A 15412-nucleotide genomic window follows, 5' to 3' on the forward strand; every position below is an offset into this window, starting at 1 on the left:
GGGGATCGAGGTAGAGGGAAATGGGAGAGGAGATGCAAGCGGGCAGGGCAATGAATGCTTGCGTGTTTGTTTTTACTTGAGGTTCATGTGTGACATGGGCGTCGGCAGTTGCATTTTGAGTGTAATATAGGCAGACAACAGAGTCATTTCACTATTCCCCTTCCCTTCAATTTTTAGTGAGGTTCTACCCGAAACACCCCCCTCCAAAGCGAAATTAGTTAAGCCCAAACCCATAACTCAAAAATGACTTCTTTACATCTTTTATGGCTTATTTTGACAATATGCCCTGAAAAGGCGGAATCGAACTGGCCCTTAACATGCAATTCAATTATGCGTGCAATGATGAGTCACTCCTGCCTGCTATCTGTACATTTAGGCATCATCATACATGGCATAACCTAATACATGTGCATTCCATTGTAGAATCTGGAATATGCAATGTTTATGTTAGTTCATACGTTGCACATGATGTTTAAATGCCCCTTAAATCTGGTCAGTCAAGTGATGGTCTTTAAGCCTCCTTCTTTGCTTCTTTTCTTGATATGTAAGATTTGCTCACACATCTGTTCAATTGCTTGTTTGCATCAGCCAGCCATAGTAGGACTGTTTACTTTGATTACTTGATGTTCTTGACCTAACACTCTAACAGAGCTTGTCAACGATTTAAACACTAAGGGCTGCTGTAGTGGGGCCTTGCCTAACTCATAGGTGACATAAAGGTTTGGTTGTACACTACGGTAGGCTCTCCAAGAGTACCTGGAGATCCAATTCGAAGGTATGCCTAGTTTTTACATAGTGTAGACATAGTAAATGCTCATTTCATTGTGTGCAAGTGCAAGAGATGCGGCATGTTTCATTATGTGGTGTTGTTTTGTTATAATCTCATTCTTTTGTGTTCACAGACTAGAAAGTATGCATATTTATCTTCCAAGGAGACGAGTAACTAGTTTGTGTCACCTTGCAGAGGGGGTGCAATGAAGATAAGATTGAGGATTTCCAAGTACAAGATGTTAGGAAGGAGCCTTGCAAGAGAAGTAGGAGCTGCGCTGAGCCTCTTCAACCTGCTAAGGTAAGTCACTGTATGCAACTCAACAGTTCAATTCCTTGTTTGTTTCAGGCATAGTTAATTTTTTCTTTTCAATTGCTTTATTTGTCCTCAGTTAATGAGATGCCCAAATAATCATGCCTGATGTTCGGTACTTGTATCACTATTAGTTGACATAATTAAAGGCCTTACCATTTAATTACTATGCCGAAGTGTGCCTGAAGCTTTGAAGTCTATTAACCAACTATTATTGCATGAGGCTCACAATCTAGTTTATACTACGCTAATGATTGCATAGTTTTGTCTGCTGTAGTATGTTTGTATGAAACCCTCTGCTGTTCATTATGCTCCCTAAGACTTTAATTGAGGCACAGAATGGCCAACTGCTTGCTTACTTATACGCAACGTGTTGTCTAAATTTGTAACTTGTTTGTGTTTTTGATTGGGCCCCAACATCATGCTCCTCTGGTGAGCTAAGAGGGATTTCTGTATGCAGACTGCACAGACTATCTTTTTTATAATTTTTAAAATATCACCTGCTTATGCTTCATGATGTGTAACATTTTTTTTTTGAAAGTGACGTGTAACATTATTGTTAGTCCTGTTTTGCCATGTAGTACAAAATAGTCTCTTGTTCGCTTCACTGTTGTAACTATATTTTTGCCCTAGTCATGTGTACTTACAGAAACATGTCAGGATGAAGTGACATCAACACAATGATCTCTGAGCAGTGCGGCATGGCCGTTACCGAATGATTATGGATTGGAATTGGAATGTGCTGATGTTCTCGAGTATCAACTAGAGGTGGCAAGACAACGTGTACATAATTGTCAACGTATAATCAACAAGTTGAGACTGGACATGCAGGTATTAGATGCAGGAGTCAAAAAAATGAAACAAGACACTGAGGTAACCATGAAGGAATTGGAGATTTTGCAGACTGAAATTTGTGCTATCTGAATCCGGCCAATCCTATTTTCTGAAGAGATTATAGTTCAAATGGAGTTAAGTTGATGCGCGTCCATGATGTATGAGCTGTATTTGCCCAGTGTATGTAATTTGCTGTTTGTGTATGCTTTATTATCACCTGTGCCGAACCATAATGCTCAGTGGGTATAATCGGCTGTAATTTCTTTATTGTATAGTGTAGGATTATTCTACCTTTCTATGACTTGATCTCTTTGTTGTATAGTGTATGCTTTTTAGAGGTGATAGTATTGAGTAGGATAATTCTTTGAATATGCTATATCGTTCAAACGGGGGCCAGCTCGCCTGACCATGGGCCTTCTCGGGCCGTCGGATCCATGGGCCTTCTACGTCTCGTAGGATCCATGGGCCGTCGACTAATTTATGGGTCTTGTACGGGCCTTTAATGGGCTGGAGACGGTCCTTTAATAGAAATCGTACGTTTTATGGGCTGACCATAATGGACCGTTAATAGGCCGTAATTGGTGATGCTAGGAAAATGGCTCAACAAGCTAACGGTCCACAAACGGGCCGACTGTAACGACGGGCTGAATTTGGCCCACAAGCAGAAAATGACAGTAACGAGCCGTAAGTAACCGAATGCTGCAAATGAGCCCAAGAATAAATGGGCCCTCAGAAGGCCGAAAGTTAACTTGGGCTGGAAACGGCCCAACGGAATAACGGGCCGTTAATGTGTATAAAGTGATGCACTGTTTATTATGAGCCAGTTTCACCATGGGCCGTTAATGGGTGTAAAGTAATACACTGTTCATTATGGGCCAGTTTCAGCACGGGCCGCTAATGGGCCAAGAGTTACAAAGGGCCTCATATGGGCCGAAAGACTCATGGTCTATACATGGGCCATAAATGAAAACGGGCTGGAATCATATTGGATGGCCCAGATGACGCTACTGGGCCTAATTCGGATAGGGCGTAACGGGCCTTGGGTTAGCGGGCTGTAAATGGGCTATATGCGAACATGCCGTTAACAGGATTTCCATGGGATGGCCCTCCAGCTTTTGACCAAGTCAAATGGGCCGGCCTTTTCACAGGAATGGGCCACTGTTGGGCCGTGCCACGTGTTGACGTATCATAGGCGCCTTCTGCCCAGTGAGTGGATGACATCTATCCCAACGATGAGCCGACACGTGTTTCCTCTAGCCAATGATGATTTTACACGTGAAAAATCCCCATTGGTCGGGGCTGTTAACGGGTTATCGGATCCAAAAACTGACCCAATAGCTTAACGGCGTTCCGTTACGGTGGATGCCACGTGTCGGTCACCCTTGACGAAAGCACTTCTGTGACGCGCGATTTATCGTCATGGAAGTGGACACTTCCGTGATGATAATTTTGGTAATGTCATGGAACACTTCTACGACAGCACAGGTATGACTATCTTGATTCTGTCATAAATTTGTCATGGATGTACATGCATGACAAAAAACACGACCTACTGTGACAAACACGTATCATCACGGAAGTGTATTTTTTTTGTAGTGTCAGCTCCTCAAAAGACCGCACTTTCTCCTTCTCGCTTGATAGCTTGCACCTCGACCACTTTGACCTGGGTAACCTGGATGAGCCCTTCTCTGAGGATAAGATTTTGCAGGCTATCAAGGCCATGCCTGCCGGCAAGGCACTAGGCCTGCACGGATTTGCCTCCGAGTTCCCGCGGAGTTGCTGTGATATTGTTAAGTAGGATATCCGCGACGCCTTCGACAAGTTTAATTCCCTCAATGTGCGCACCTTCCCAAGGCTCAATGAGGCCTACATCACTCTCATTCCCAAGTGTGCCGATGCTGAGTCACTCTATAATTTCCGACCCATCAGCATCATCCATCTCCTCGCGTAGCTCTTTGCCAAAGCGCTCTCTCTCCTACTCGCATCGCATATCGGTCTGTGGTCTCCGTGGACCAGAGCGCGTTCATCATGGGACGCATCATCCACACCAATTTTTTGCTTGTTCAGCAAACCGTGCGATGCTCAAGATCGACATCGCTGGAGCATTCGATTCGCTCTCCTGGTCGTTCCTACTGAAGGAAATATGCCCTAGAGGCAATAATAAAGTTGTTATTTTATATTTCCTTATTCATGATAAATGTTTATTATTCATGCTAGAATTGTATTGATCAGAAACCTTAATACACGTGTGAATATATAGACAAACACTGAGTCCCTAGTGAGCCTCTACTTGACTAGCTCGTTGATCAAATATGGTTAAGGTTTCCTAACCACGGACATAAGTTGTCATCTGATAATGGGATCACATCATTAGGAGAATGATGTGATGGACATGACCCATCCATTAGCTTAGCATATTAATCGTTCAGTTTTATTGCTATTGCTTTCTTCTTGTCAAATACATATTCCTTCGACTATGAGATTATGCAACTCCCGGATACCGGAGGAATACCTTGTGTGCTATCAAACGTCACAACGTAACTAGCTGATTGTAAAGATGCTCTACAGGTATCTCCGAAGGTGTTTGCTGGGTTGGCATAGATCGAGATTAGGATTTGTCACTCCGACTATCGGAGAGGTATCTCTGGCCCCTCTCGGTAATACACATCATAAGAAGCCGTGCAAGCAAAGTGACTAATGAGTTAGTTGCAGGATGACATATTACGGAACAAGTAAAGAGACTTGCCGGTAAAGAGATTGAACTAGGTATGAAGATACCGACGATCGAATCTTGGGCAAGTAACATACCGATGACAAAGGGAATAACGTATGTTGTCATAACGGTTAGACCGATAAAGATCTTCATAGAATATGTACGAGCCACTATGAGCATCTAGGTTCCGCTATTGGTTATTGACCGGAGAGGTGTCTCGGTCATTTTTACATAGTTCTCGAACCCGTAGGGTCCGCACGCTTAACGTTCGATGATGATGTAGTATTATGAGTTATGTGATTTGGTGACCGAATGTTGTTCAGAGTCCCGGATGAGATCATGGACATGACGAGGAGTCTCGAAATGGTCGAGAGGTAAAGATTGATATATATGATGATGGTATTCGGACACCGGAAGTGCTTCAGAGTGTATCGGGTACTTGTCAGGTCACCGGAAGGTGTTTCGGGTGCCCCGGCAAAAGTTATGGGCCTTATGGGCCAAGAGAAGGAACACACCAGCCACAAGGGGCTGGTGCGCCCCCCATAACAGGACAACCTAATTGGAGAAGGAAAGGGGAGGAGGAAAGGAAAAAGAGGGAATAGGATTCCCCCTTCCTTCCCCCTCTCCCCTCTTTCCTTCCCCCTTCCATATAGAAGGAAAGGGGGGCGCTGGGCATGGCAGGGCCCCTAGGAGGCGGTCGCCAAGCCCTAGGGCGCCCTGGCTGCCTTCCCTCCCCTCCCACCTATATATATGTGGGGAGGGGGCACCTCACAAGTACACAACATCAATTGTTAGCCGTGTGCGGTGCCCCCTCCACAGTTTACACCCCCGGTCATAGTTTTGCGGTGCTTAGGCGAAGCCCTGTGAGAATTACTTCACCATCACCATCACCATGCCGTCGTGCTAACGGAACTCATCTACTACCTCGACACCTTGTTGGATCAAGAAGGCGAGTGACGTCACCGAGTTGAACGTGTGCAGAACTCGGAGGTGTCGTACGTTCGGTACTTGATCGGTCGGAGCTAGAAGAAGTTTGACTACATCAACCGCGTTGTCAAACGCTTCCGCTTACGGTCTACGAGGGTATGTAGACACACTGTTCCCCGTGTTGCTATGCATCTCCTAGATAGATCTAGCGTGAGCGTAGGATTTTTTTTGAAATTGCATGCTATGTTTCCCAACACCTACTGCAAGTCCTTACCCACCTTGGCTTTGGTCCGCGATGGTGTGAATGGATCTCCATCCTCCTTTCCATGATATCTACTAGTGTTCTCATCAATGGGGTACCAAGCCCAAGGTTTCGCATGCCCGTGGACTATGGCAGGGCGACATGTTTGACACCGATGCTATTCACATTGGTCATTCGCGTCCTCAACTCCTTGCTATTCATGTTGGTCATTTGCGTCCTCAACTCCCTTATCCAGCACACTATGGATCTTGGTTTGCTGCATCGTCTCACCACTCGATGCATCATCTCGAGCATCTCCCTATATGCTGACAATGTGGTTGTCTTTTGTCATCCAGATAGTCATGACATCTCGACCATAAAGGAGCTTCTTCGTGTCTTTGGGATTGCATCTGATATGCACACGAATATCGCCAAGTGCTCAGCCACCTCAATCTGATGCACCAACGTGCACCGTCTCGGCTTCCCCAATCCAATACCTCGGACCCAACTTTCGCTCGGCAGGATTCCTATGTCCGCGCTCCTACCACTCGTGGATAAGCTCGATAAGAAATTATCTACTTGGCACGACTCTATGCTATCCTTGGGTGACCGGTTGTTCGTGGTTCGCCATGTCTTGTGTGCGATGCCAACTCACATCCTCATCGCCATTGATGTCAACAAGTCCATCCTTGCAAGGATCAATCAGGTGATTCGTGCTTCCCTTTGGGTCCGCTGCAAAGACGCGCGCAGTGGGCAATGCAAGGTGAACTGGGCGCGCGTTTGTCGCCCTCTCCATCTTGGGGGCCTTGGTGTGCGTGGCTTGCACCGCACTGGCCTCGCCCTCGCCCAGTTGATTTGGCTCCAGCGCACCGACCCATGCCGATCATGGAGCCACCTACCCCTACCCTGTGACCCTGAGGTCCAGGAGATTGTTCGTGCCTCTACTTCCTGGCAACTTGGCGATGGAAAAAATGCCTCTTCTGGTCCGACCATTGGGTTGATGGTCGTTGCATCGCCGACCTAGCGCCTCTTGTGTATGCTCTGGTCCCTAAGCATCACTACAAGATGATGACTATTCGTGATGGTCTCCACCTCTAGTCCAGGGTGCAAGACATCCACGACGCCCGAAGGCCAGCCGCCTGGTGCAATATGTCGACCTCTAGCGGTTGCTACGTCGCACCATCCTCTCCACCATTCCAGACTGGTTCATTTGGCGCTGGAGTAAGACCGGAGTGTACTTGGCCACTTCCTGCTACTTGGCCATGTTCCATGGCTCGCTTCCGAATGTGATCTAGCGGCTAACCTGGAGAACATGGGTTCCCCTTCGCATCAAGGTTTGTGTATGGCTTGCCCTATAGGATAGATGCTGGATTGCCGACCACCTCGCCCGACGCGGCATTCCTCACGCACCTCGTTCTCTCCTATGCGACCATGAGCCGAAGCGTATGTAGCATCTCCTCGTCGGATGTTCGTTCTCTTCTCAGATTTGGCATGAGGTCCTCTCTTAGTGTCGATCCACCGCTGCAATGCCTCACCCGGATGTCCTCTTCTAGACATGTTGGGCTAACATCTTGTCGGATGCTCCCTCCTTCTGCCGAGGTGTCTCCTCCCTATTGTTGCTAACTGCTTGGATCCTCTAGCGACATCGCAACAGTTGCGTCTTCGATGGCATGGCCTCATCAGTTGCTCAATGCTCTCGCTCATTAGGCTAGTCATAGTGGGGAGTAACTTAGACTAGTGTCATGCATATGACACTAGTCTATGTTACTACCCTTATAGTGCAAAGTGTCATAGAAGTAGTACTCCCTTCATTTCAAAATATAGTGCGCCCGCGCTTCCCGAGATCCAACTTTGATCATAAATTTAACCAACGAGACCGACTGCAGCGGGAGAAAAAATAATATAATTGAAAACTTTTTTTGAATACGAATTCACTGGTATAACTTTTGCTCCCGCCGCAGTCAATCTCGTTGGTTTAATTTATTGTTAAAGTTGAAGCACGGGGATAGAGGAACCACTATATTTTGAAACTGAGGGAGTAACATATATGGTTGCATTTATTAGCTTGTAAACTCAACTTTTTTCTTGAGAAACACTATATAACGGTAACATAATATGTTACTACAAACACATCTCTTCTTATTAACTATTTGCCACATAAACAAATCTGTCTCAGGATATTAAGTTACTTGCTATGTTACTCTCACTGTTAGCAGCCTTAAGATAAGGCTCGCTTATGGGCTAGGGCAGGCGCGTTAGGCTCGGCCGACATCCTTCCTGAGTATTAATTGTATTGTGTAACCCTCGTGACCTAACTATCTCCAGCAGCTAGGGTCGATGAACAAACCTAAACGCGTGTCATTCTTGTTAATGCAAGTGAGATATCTGCATCTCTGCAAAAAGACGATAGGAGATGTAAGAAGATGATGATCCAAAATAACTTAATGAGTACTCCCTGCGTCCCAATATAAGTGTATATATGTAGAGCATCTATAGCGACGTTCCAAACCGGTCTTAAAAGCCCAAACGGACGGCCTGGTCATTTATCAGCCATAGAAATTCGACTTAGACGAGCGTCTCAAACGTCCGGACTGACCGGCACCCTTCATATCTAGGCCAAATATGAGGCAGATATGGGGGCGTCCGGGCGCGTCCGTCACGTCGGACCCGACCCACGTTGGTCCACCTGACCCCATATATATTCCTCTTCATCCGTTTATCGGACCAAACTCTAGTCACTTCACTCCATTCCTCTCCGTCATCCAAGCTCCCGTCTGACGATCTCCGGCCGTCTGTAGCATGGCGGGAAGCGGATCCTAGTCCTTCACCTCCAGATCCGTCGATTCTGAGCTCATCCCACGCGGTCCCGGCTTGCGCTCTGCCACTCCTAAGAGAAGGCCCGTGCGAGGCAGCGCTCAGACTCATTCCGTCGGGAGTCCATTGCGTCCACCCAAATGGCGCATGGATCCGGCGCCATATGTGTCGTTGCTGCCTCACCGAAGGCGGTGTGGTTCGTCTAGCATCCGAACGCGGTGGCAGACGCACAACCCCTTCATTGGTGCTCCGAGGTCATGGACGCATCATGGGCATCATCTGACGTAAACATGGCGTGGCGTGCTCGCCATGCGATGCAACGGGCGTGGAGGCGGCGACAGCCCTCGCGGCGGTAGACGTCTGCGAGGCGGAGTTACATTTTCTGGCGTCCCGTATGATGCACCAGTCCGGGCACCGCAATCGCGTCGTGGTGGATGTCGCCGGCTCGTTCCAAGACGGATCCATCATCGATTTGACGTCCACCGACACCGTTCGGGTTCCGAGCTCCAACAAGAAAGAGTCGTGCATGGGAGACGGCGGCGCCTTGAGTCCCGTGAGCCGGCTCGTGTCCCATGCCCTACTCTACCTTACCGGCAACCGAACCAACACTCCGAGGAGCGCCGCCGGCCGTCGGACATGGCACAGCGGAACCGGACATTGCATGTAATAATATGAATTTGAGGTGTTTGGTTGTAGAATCCAATATTTGAGATGTGACATGCGCCCGTCGCGTTCGCAGGCGTTTGAGAAGTTCGATTTATCAAGTCCGATCGTAGATGCTGTTAGCATGTACTACTACAAAGTTAGCAGAGAGTATTTATTTAGACGAGTTGAGCTTTCCTTTATCACACGTACTCTGGGATCCACGGACGGATACTACTACAATACAACGAGAGTGAGTAACTTGACGTGCCGTTGCAACCAAGCGCCATGCCCTTGTCGCGTCGTCCTGTAATTCAAGTGTTGTGTTAATGCGCCGGCCTGTTTAAGCTAAGCTATCACCACCAGCAGCTTCTAGTACACTCGTGTTGCTTTCTGATTAGCTATGACCATACCAGTGACGACGGAAGCAAAGGAAATGATAACCCGAATATATCCACATCAAAAATCACACCAGCTTTCCAGCAGGAAAATGCCGCTCACTCACACGCTTGCATGCCCTACACCACATTGCCTCTCACAGTACTCAACAGTACACAACCATTCCACTGCTGGAAATTAGTCCAAATGGCGCATTCATTCATTGAAGAATGGGGATGCGAGCACAGCAAAGGACATGACCCGACGGATTTACTCCAACAGTGCTTCCGCGTCCGTTCCTCAGGCGCCCACTATTTTTCGCAATCCACACGTACTAGTAGCTCAAAAGTACAATGGATCATCACGGTCAAAAAGGTCGCTCAAAAGTCAGACATGAACCTATTTCCTGAAAGTGTGAGGCAGGGCCTCGCTTTGGATCCGAGAAAGGCAGACCAGGATATCCCCAGGAATGGAAGAAAACCCAGAGTAATAATATGTTAATTTAGGAAAATAAGCTGGCTGGGATTTTGATTTTATCTGGCCTGATTCTGAGGAATAATAAAGAGGAGAAGGACAGGGTGGAGGTCAAAAGTCAGGCCAAGCCAGACAATTAAGACAACCAGTGGACCAGGGATGGAAAATTGGTGAAGAAAATAACAAAAAAGAGGTCTCCTTCCTGGACTTCTTTTTCTTCTCATCTGCAGAAGGAGAGAGAGTGGGAGGAGAGTAGGAGACTCCACCATTTGCAAAAAAGACACAATTCCCAGGAAACCGCCGCCTAAAGCTTCTCCTCCCTTTGTCTGTGGTCGCTGCTGCTTCCAAATTTCTAATCTTTCTTTCTTTCTTCTGTTTAGCACAAACCAAATTATTTGTGCGGGAGAAGATCCAAAAGATACAGGGGAGGGGAGGAGAGAGAGGGGGGAATAAATCCTTTTTGGCGAGATTCGTGTGGGAGAGACGAGTTAGGTGTCAGGACCACTCATAAATTCCGCCTCTTCTTTCAGATCTGCTCCGTGCTTCCTCTTCCTCCCCGCATCGCTTTTGCCCACCCAACCAACCGTGCTTCTCTCCGGCGAGCGCAGGGCACCGTTCCTGCTCTTCCTTCCGGTTGGAGAAAATCTTTCTTCTCATTTCCTTTTCGGAAGTTGAACTTCTTCTGCGAGTTTGTGCGTGTTGAGTTTCCTGTGTGAGAGAGACTGTTCCTGAATCCCACCCTCTTCGAAGCAGAAATCGACCTTTTGTTTTCTTGCTCATCATCTTTGCCGATTTGTTCTTGAGACTTGAGAGAGAGAGAGACAACCTCCTTTTTTCGCCACAAGTTATCCACTCCGATGGGCAACGCGTTCGCGTGCATGCCGCGCAAGGAGCACCGGGGCGCGGCCGCGGTGTCGCGCAGCAAGCGCATGGGGAGCGCGCGCCCGCCGCGCGGCGGGGCGGCCAAGCTCACGCCGGCGGAGGAGGAGCTGCTGCACCGCCAGGCGCTCGCCATGGCCATCCACCAGCACCTCGACGCCGGAGGCTCCATGTCGCGCCGCATCGACGCCGGCGGCGGCTCCATGTCCCGCCGAATCGGCCCCGGCTCCACCAGCTCCCGGCGACACGGCAACCTCCCGGACTCCGTCACCAATGCCAAGGCTGTAAGGCCCCGACCCTCCTCTGTTTCTGCTCCGCTCTTTGTGTACTTCCACGCTCCCTTGTCCCAGCCTTGCTTTGTGTTCTTGCCTAGAAAAATATATCTACGGTACAATGTTATAATTAACAGGTTCATTGTCAAAGAAAGTTCTGACTCTTTTTTTGTAAATTATATAGAGGTTGGTCCAGTTACAAACTGTACTTAGTTAGGTCTAGTACCAAACTTTTCAACTGCAAGAGTTCTTGCAGGACCAGCTGGCCATCTGGCCCTAAATGATTTGGCGTTTGCATACTGTTGTGTGCTTTGTTGTTTAGGTTCTTTGGTCGGCAAAATTCTGTCATTATCAGAGTGGTACCACGGGATCGCCGGTTACCTACTTTGCTACATTGTTTAATGTCTGGTTGCTCTAGGTTTTACTATTTCACTAGTAAATTGGTTCCTATTTCGGATTGCTTGGGAATTGGAGATAATTCGGTGATATGATGGGAGTACTTCAGTACTTTTATGTTTGTTGAAGGACACATTCTTTTTCTGCAAGGAAGCACCAGCATACTTTTACTCAGTTTCTTCATGGCTTCCTTGTTTGGGTTGATTTTGAATTATAATGAGCAGTAACTTCATATTACGCTGTAGTTGAAAATCAGAGGTTCTGAAGTGTCACTGTGATAGGAAGATGGGTTTCTACGCTTCCCCTGTGCTGCTCATCTTGTTGGTACTGAGATTTGTTGCTGTACATGTACCAATGGCGACATGCTTTGCTGTTCACTTTATAGGTTTTTCTTAATGATTAATTTTGTTACCTGTTAATAGTTTGAGCTTACTCTAAGCTTCTAGAATCTCGAACCCATATTTCGGAGAAGTATATGGATTATTATACTCCCTCTGTCCCATAAGTGTAGTGTCAAAAAACGTCTTACATTACATTATGGGACGGAGGGAGTACATACTACTATATGTCGAAAATGCATCTTTATGTACAACTGTTGATTCATACATAAGATGGGTTTATATATTCATGGAGAAATCTTACAAGTTACATTCCGTTAGGAGTTAGGACTGCAACACAATACTACGAGTCTTATGAACTCAACAGCTGCCTCACTAGTTGATAGCATGTTCCCATTTCTTACAGTGGTCTCTCTCAAATGATCATTCTGTTTGCAGTTTTTGTGCATTTCACACTCGGGTATAAGCTACTTCTTCTAAAAAGAGTTTCAACAGTCATGCTGGCATATGCTTCTACATGCACATGAGCATCTGGTGGTGCTTTATCTTAGGAGTTAGGACCTAACCATACAGTAGAAGTGATCCTCATTTGCTCTTACACTATTTATTCTTCCTTGTTTAACACTTTTCTCTTGCAACTTCAGACTAGTTTGGGGTTCTATGTGTTCTTTTGAACTGGTTTCAGTTTTTCACGCTTCTTGTTCTGGCATATTTTCAGGTCCAAATTGTTTTAGAGAACTTAGAAACCAAGAAAGTCGTTCTTGTCCATGGGGAAGGATTTGGCGCTTGGTGTTGGTACAAGACCATCTCCCTGTTGGAGGAAGCTGGTCTCGATCCTGTTGCCTTAGACCTCACAGGCTCTGGCATAGACCACACTGATACAAACGGCATAGCTACATTGGAAGAGTACTCCAAGCCACTAATTGATTACCTCAGTAAACTCCCTGAGAACGAGAAGGCGAGTACCACATCTGCTTTTCTTCACACATTCATTAGAAAACAGAACTGGGTATCTGACTGCTGTGTTCATATCAACACCAATGCAGGTAGTTTTGGTCGGTCATAGTTGTGGAGGTGCAAGTGTGTCGTATGCCCTAGAACACTGCCCAAATAAGATCTCCAAGGCCGTATTCCTTACCGCCACAATGGTAAAGGATAGCCAGAGACCCTTCGACGTGTTCTCTGAAGAGGTATGCACTCCTTTGATGTGTCCGTGTGCACTTCTATGTTCTTATTGAGTACTCGCAAACTCATGTGACGTGGTATTTTGCAGCTCGCGTCGGCAGATGTTTTCTTGCAAGAATCACAGTATTTACTTTACGGAAATGGGAAGGACAAGCCTCCAACTGGGCTCAGGTTTGACAAACAGCAGATCAAGGGGTTATATTTCAACCAAAGTCCTTCCAAGGTACATACATTGTACTCTACTACTTTCGTGTTGCCAACTGAGAACTAATGTCACATACATTGCCATGTCAATCTTGTGTTTTTCTGTGGACCAAGTCCAGCTGACAAGTTTGCACGCGACGTTGCAGGATATCGCACTGGCCACTGTGTCCATGCGGCCCATCCCCTTGGCCCCGATCATGGAGAAGCTCTCCCTCACGGCGGAGAACTACGGCAGCGTCTGCCGCTACTTCATTCAGACGCTGGACGACAGGATGCTGTCGCCCGACGTCCAGGAGAAGCTGGTCCGGGAGAGCCCGCCTGACGGCATCTTCAAGATAAAGGGCGGCGACCACTGCCCCTTCTTCTCGAAACCGCAGTCCCTCCACAAGATCCTTCTCGAGATCGTGCAGATCCAAGCGCCGGGGGCGCTGTTCCCGGGCAAAGCAGAAACCCTAGAAGAAGAAGAGGAGAGCGCCGAGAAATCATCATGACTGTCGGAATGTCATGGGTGTACATGAAACGAGTAGCACATAGGTTGCGGTTTGCAAAAGGAGAATACAGGGAGGGAGAGATTAATTTGGAATGTTCACTCGGTCAGCCAGAGATCAAAATAATGTACTGTAGTTAGCTGAAGAAGTGGGACATCTTTTTCTTTTGTGATGATGAGTATAGCGAGCGTATGGGCCTGTGAGAGATGTTTTGCAAATGTGAATTAAATCTTGAGCCGTCATCAGAAGTTCGAAACATTTTCTTGCAGGTTCGTGATTTGCCTTGGCTCCCGATCTACATCCGTGCATGTCTAGTGGCCTGGTCACCGACGGGTGGAAAAACCCAACCCACCCGGGCGTCTCAAACGTCCGGATTGACTAACATTCTTCATATCCAAGTGCGCTCAGGCACGTCGACTGACTATCGGGTTTGACATGTAATTGCCCGACACCCTATGGCCGTCTCCTCCAATAGGAGTGTGAACGACGCCGCTTGAGGGCCAAAATCTGCCTATTTAAGCCGGATGTCATCGTCCAGCCATAGAGACATCCGCTTCCTTTTTCGTTGTGCCGTCAGCCTGATCCCATCCACTTATCTCCCGCTTTGCCTTTCTCTTTGCATGCCACCCGCCTTCGCCATGGCCCGGCAAAAAAAGACCACATACGCTATGCTAATGCTGGAGCGGCGTTTCCAGCTGCTTTTGCCATGGCCCGGCAAAAAAAGACCACGTACGCTATGCTAATGCTGGAGCGGCGTTTCCAGCTGCTTGAGGCCGGCCTGCCTTCGGACTCGTTGGAGAAGGAGGAGGACGACGAAGAGGATGGAGGGGGACAATAACTGGAGTCCATGGAGGGGGCGGATTCGGAGGAGGACGAGCTGGAGTCGGTTGCGGGCTTCGCCATGGAAGACACCATGGTGGAGTTCGATCCTCTTCTCTGTGACGCCCCGACTTAATCATGCACTAATCATACATGCAAATATACATGATCAAGATTAGAGACTCACGGGAAGATATCACAATACAACTCTAAACACAAATTAAAGTCATACAAGCTGCCCAACATGTTTGGATGGGCCAGAGGACCCGAAACATATATTATTTCTGTGTCAGAAGGCAAAGGAAGTGTGGGAATATTTAAAAACTCAGCCAAGTTGCCCAGCATGTTTGGATGGGCAAGAGGACATGAAACATATATTATTTCTGTGCCAGAAGGCAAAGGAAGTGTGAGAATATTTAGGGCTATATGAAGTGGTAAAAAAAGCCTGCGTCATTGACCGTGCAGGAGAGGCAATACTTGAATTCTTACTCCTTATGCCTGATCATGAACTACCCATTCTGGATTCCCGAAATGCAGGGGAACTAATCGCTATAGCTGCTTGGTATTTATGGTGGAATAGACGGAAATTAGTCCATGAGGGTAAGTCTCAGGAGGCGTCCCAAACCTCGATGGAGATTCGGGCTATAACAGTGAATTATGTTAATTCTCACTTTCCTAAAGCAAAGAGAAAGAGTGAAGGATGGTGCAGACCTTTCATGGGGTTTGT

The 15412-nt window shown here is 47.3% G+C and overlaps 1 protein-coding gene across 1 annotated transcript; it reads left to right on the forward strand.

Moving 5' to 3' along the window:
- Window positions 1-10348: 10348 nt before the first annotated feature.
- On the forward strand, window positions 10349-14124 carry LOC119329319 (putative methylesterase 14, chloroplastic). The gene is made up of 5 exons (XM_037602332.1): window positions 10349-11267; window positions 12708-12947; window positions 13036-13179; window positions 13263-13397; window positions 13525-14124. The coding sequence occupies exons 1-5, from the start codon at window positions 10962-10964 to the stop codon at window positions 13867-13869; spliced, it is 1170 nt and encodes a 389-aa protein (XP_037458229.1). The 5' UTR covers window positions 10349-10961; the 3' UTR covers window positions 13870-14124.
- The last annotated feature ends 1288 nt before the right edge of the window (window positions 14125-15412 follow it).

This window comes from Triticum dicoccoides, chromosome 7A (genome assembly GCF_002162155.2).
Source record: "Triticum dicoccoides isolate Atlit2015 ecotype Zavitan chromosome 7A, WEW_v2.0, whole genome shotgun sequence".
Lineage (NCBI taxonomy): Eukaryota > Viridiplantae > Streptophyta > Magnoliopsida > Poales > Poaceae > Triticum > Triticum dicoccoides.

Coding starts and splice junctions, on each gene's coding strand:
- LOC119329319 (XM_037602332.1), top strand. CDS start 10,962: ATGGGCAACGCGTTCGCGTGCATGCCGCGCAAGGAGCACCGGGGCGCG. Junction 11,268..12,707: donor CCGTCACCAATGCCAAGGCT/GTAAGGCCCCGA, acceptor GCATATTTTCAG/GTCCAAATTGTTTTAGAGAA. Junction 13,180..13,262: donor TCGACGTGTTCTCTGAAGAG/GTATGCACTCCT, acceptor GGTATTTTGCAG/CTCGCGTCGGCAGATGTTTT.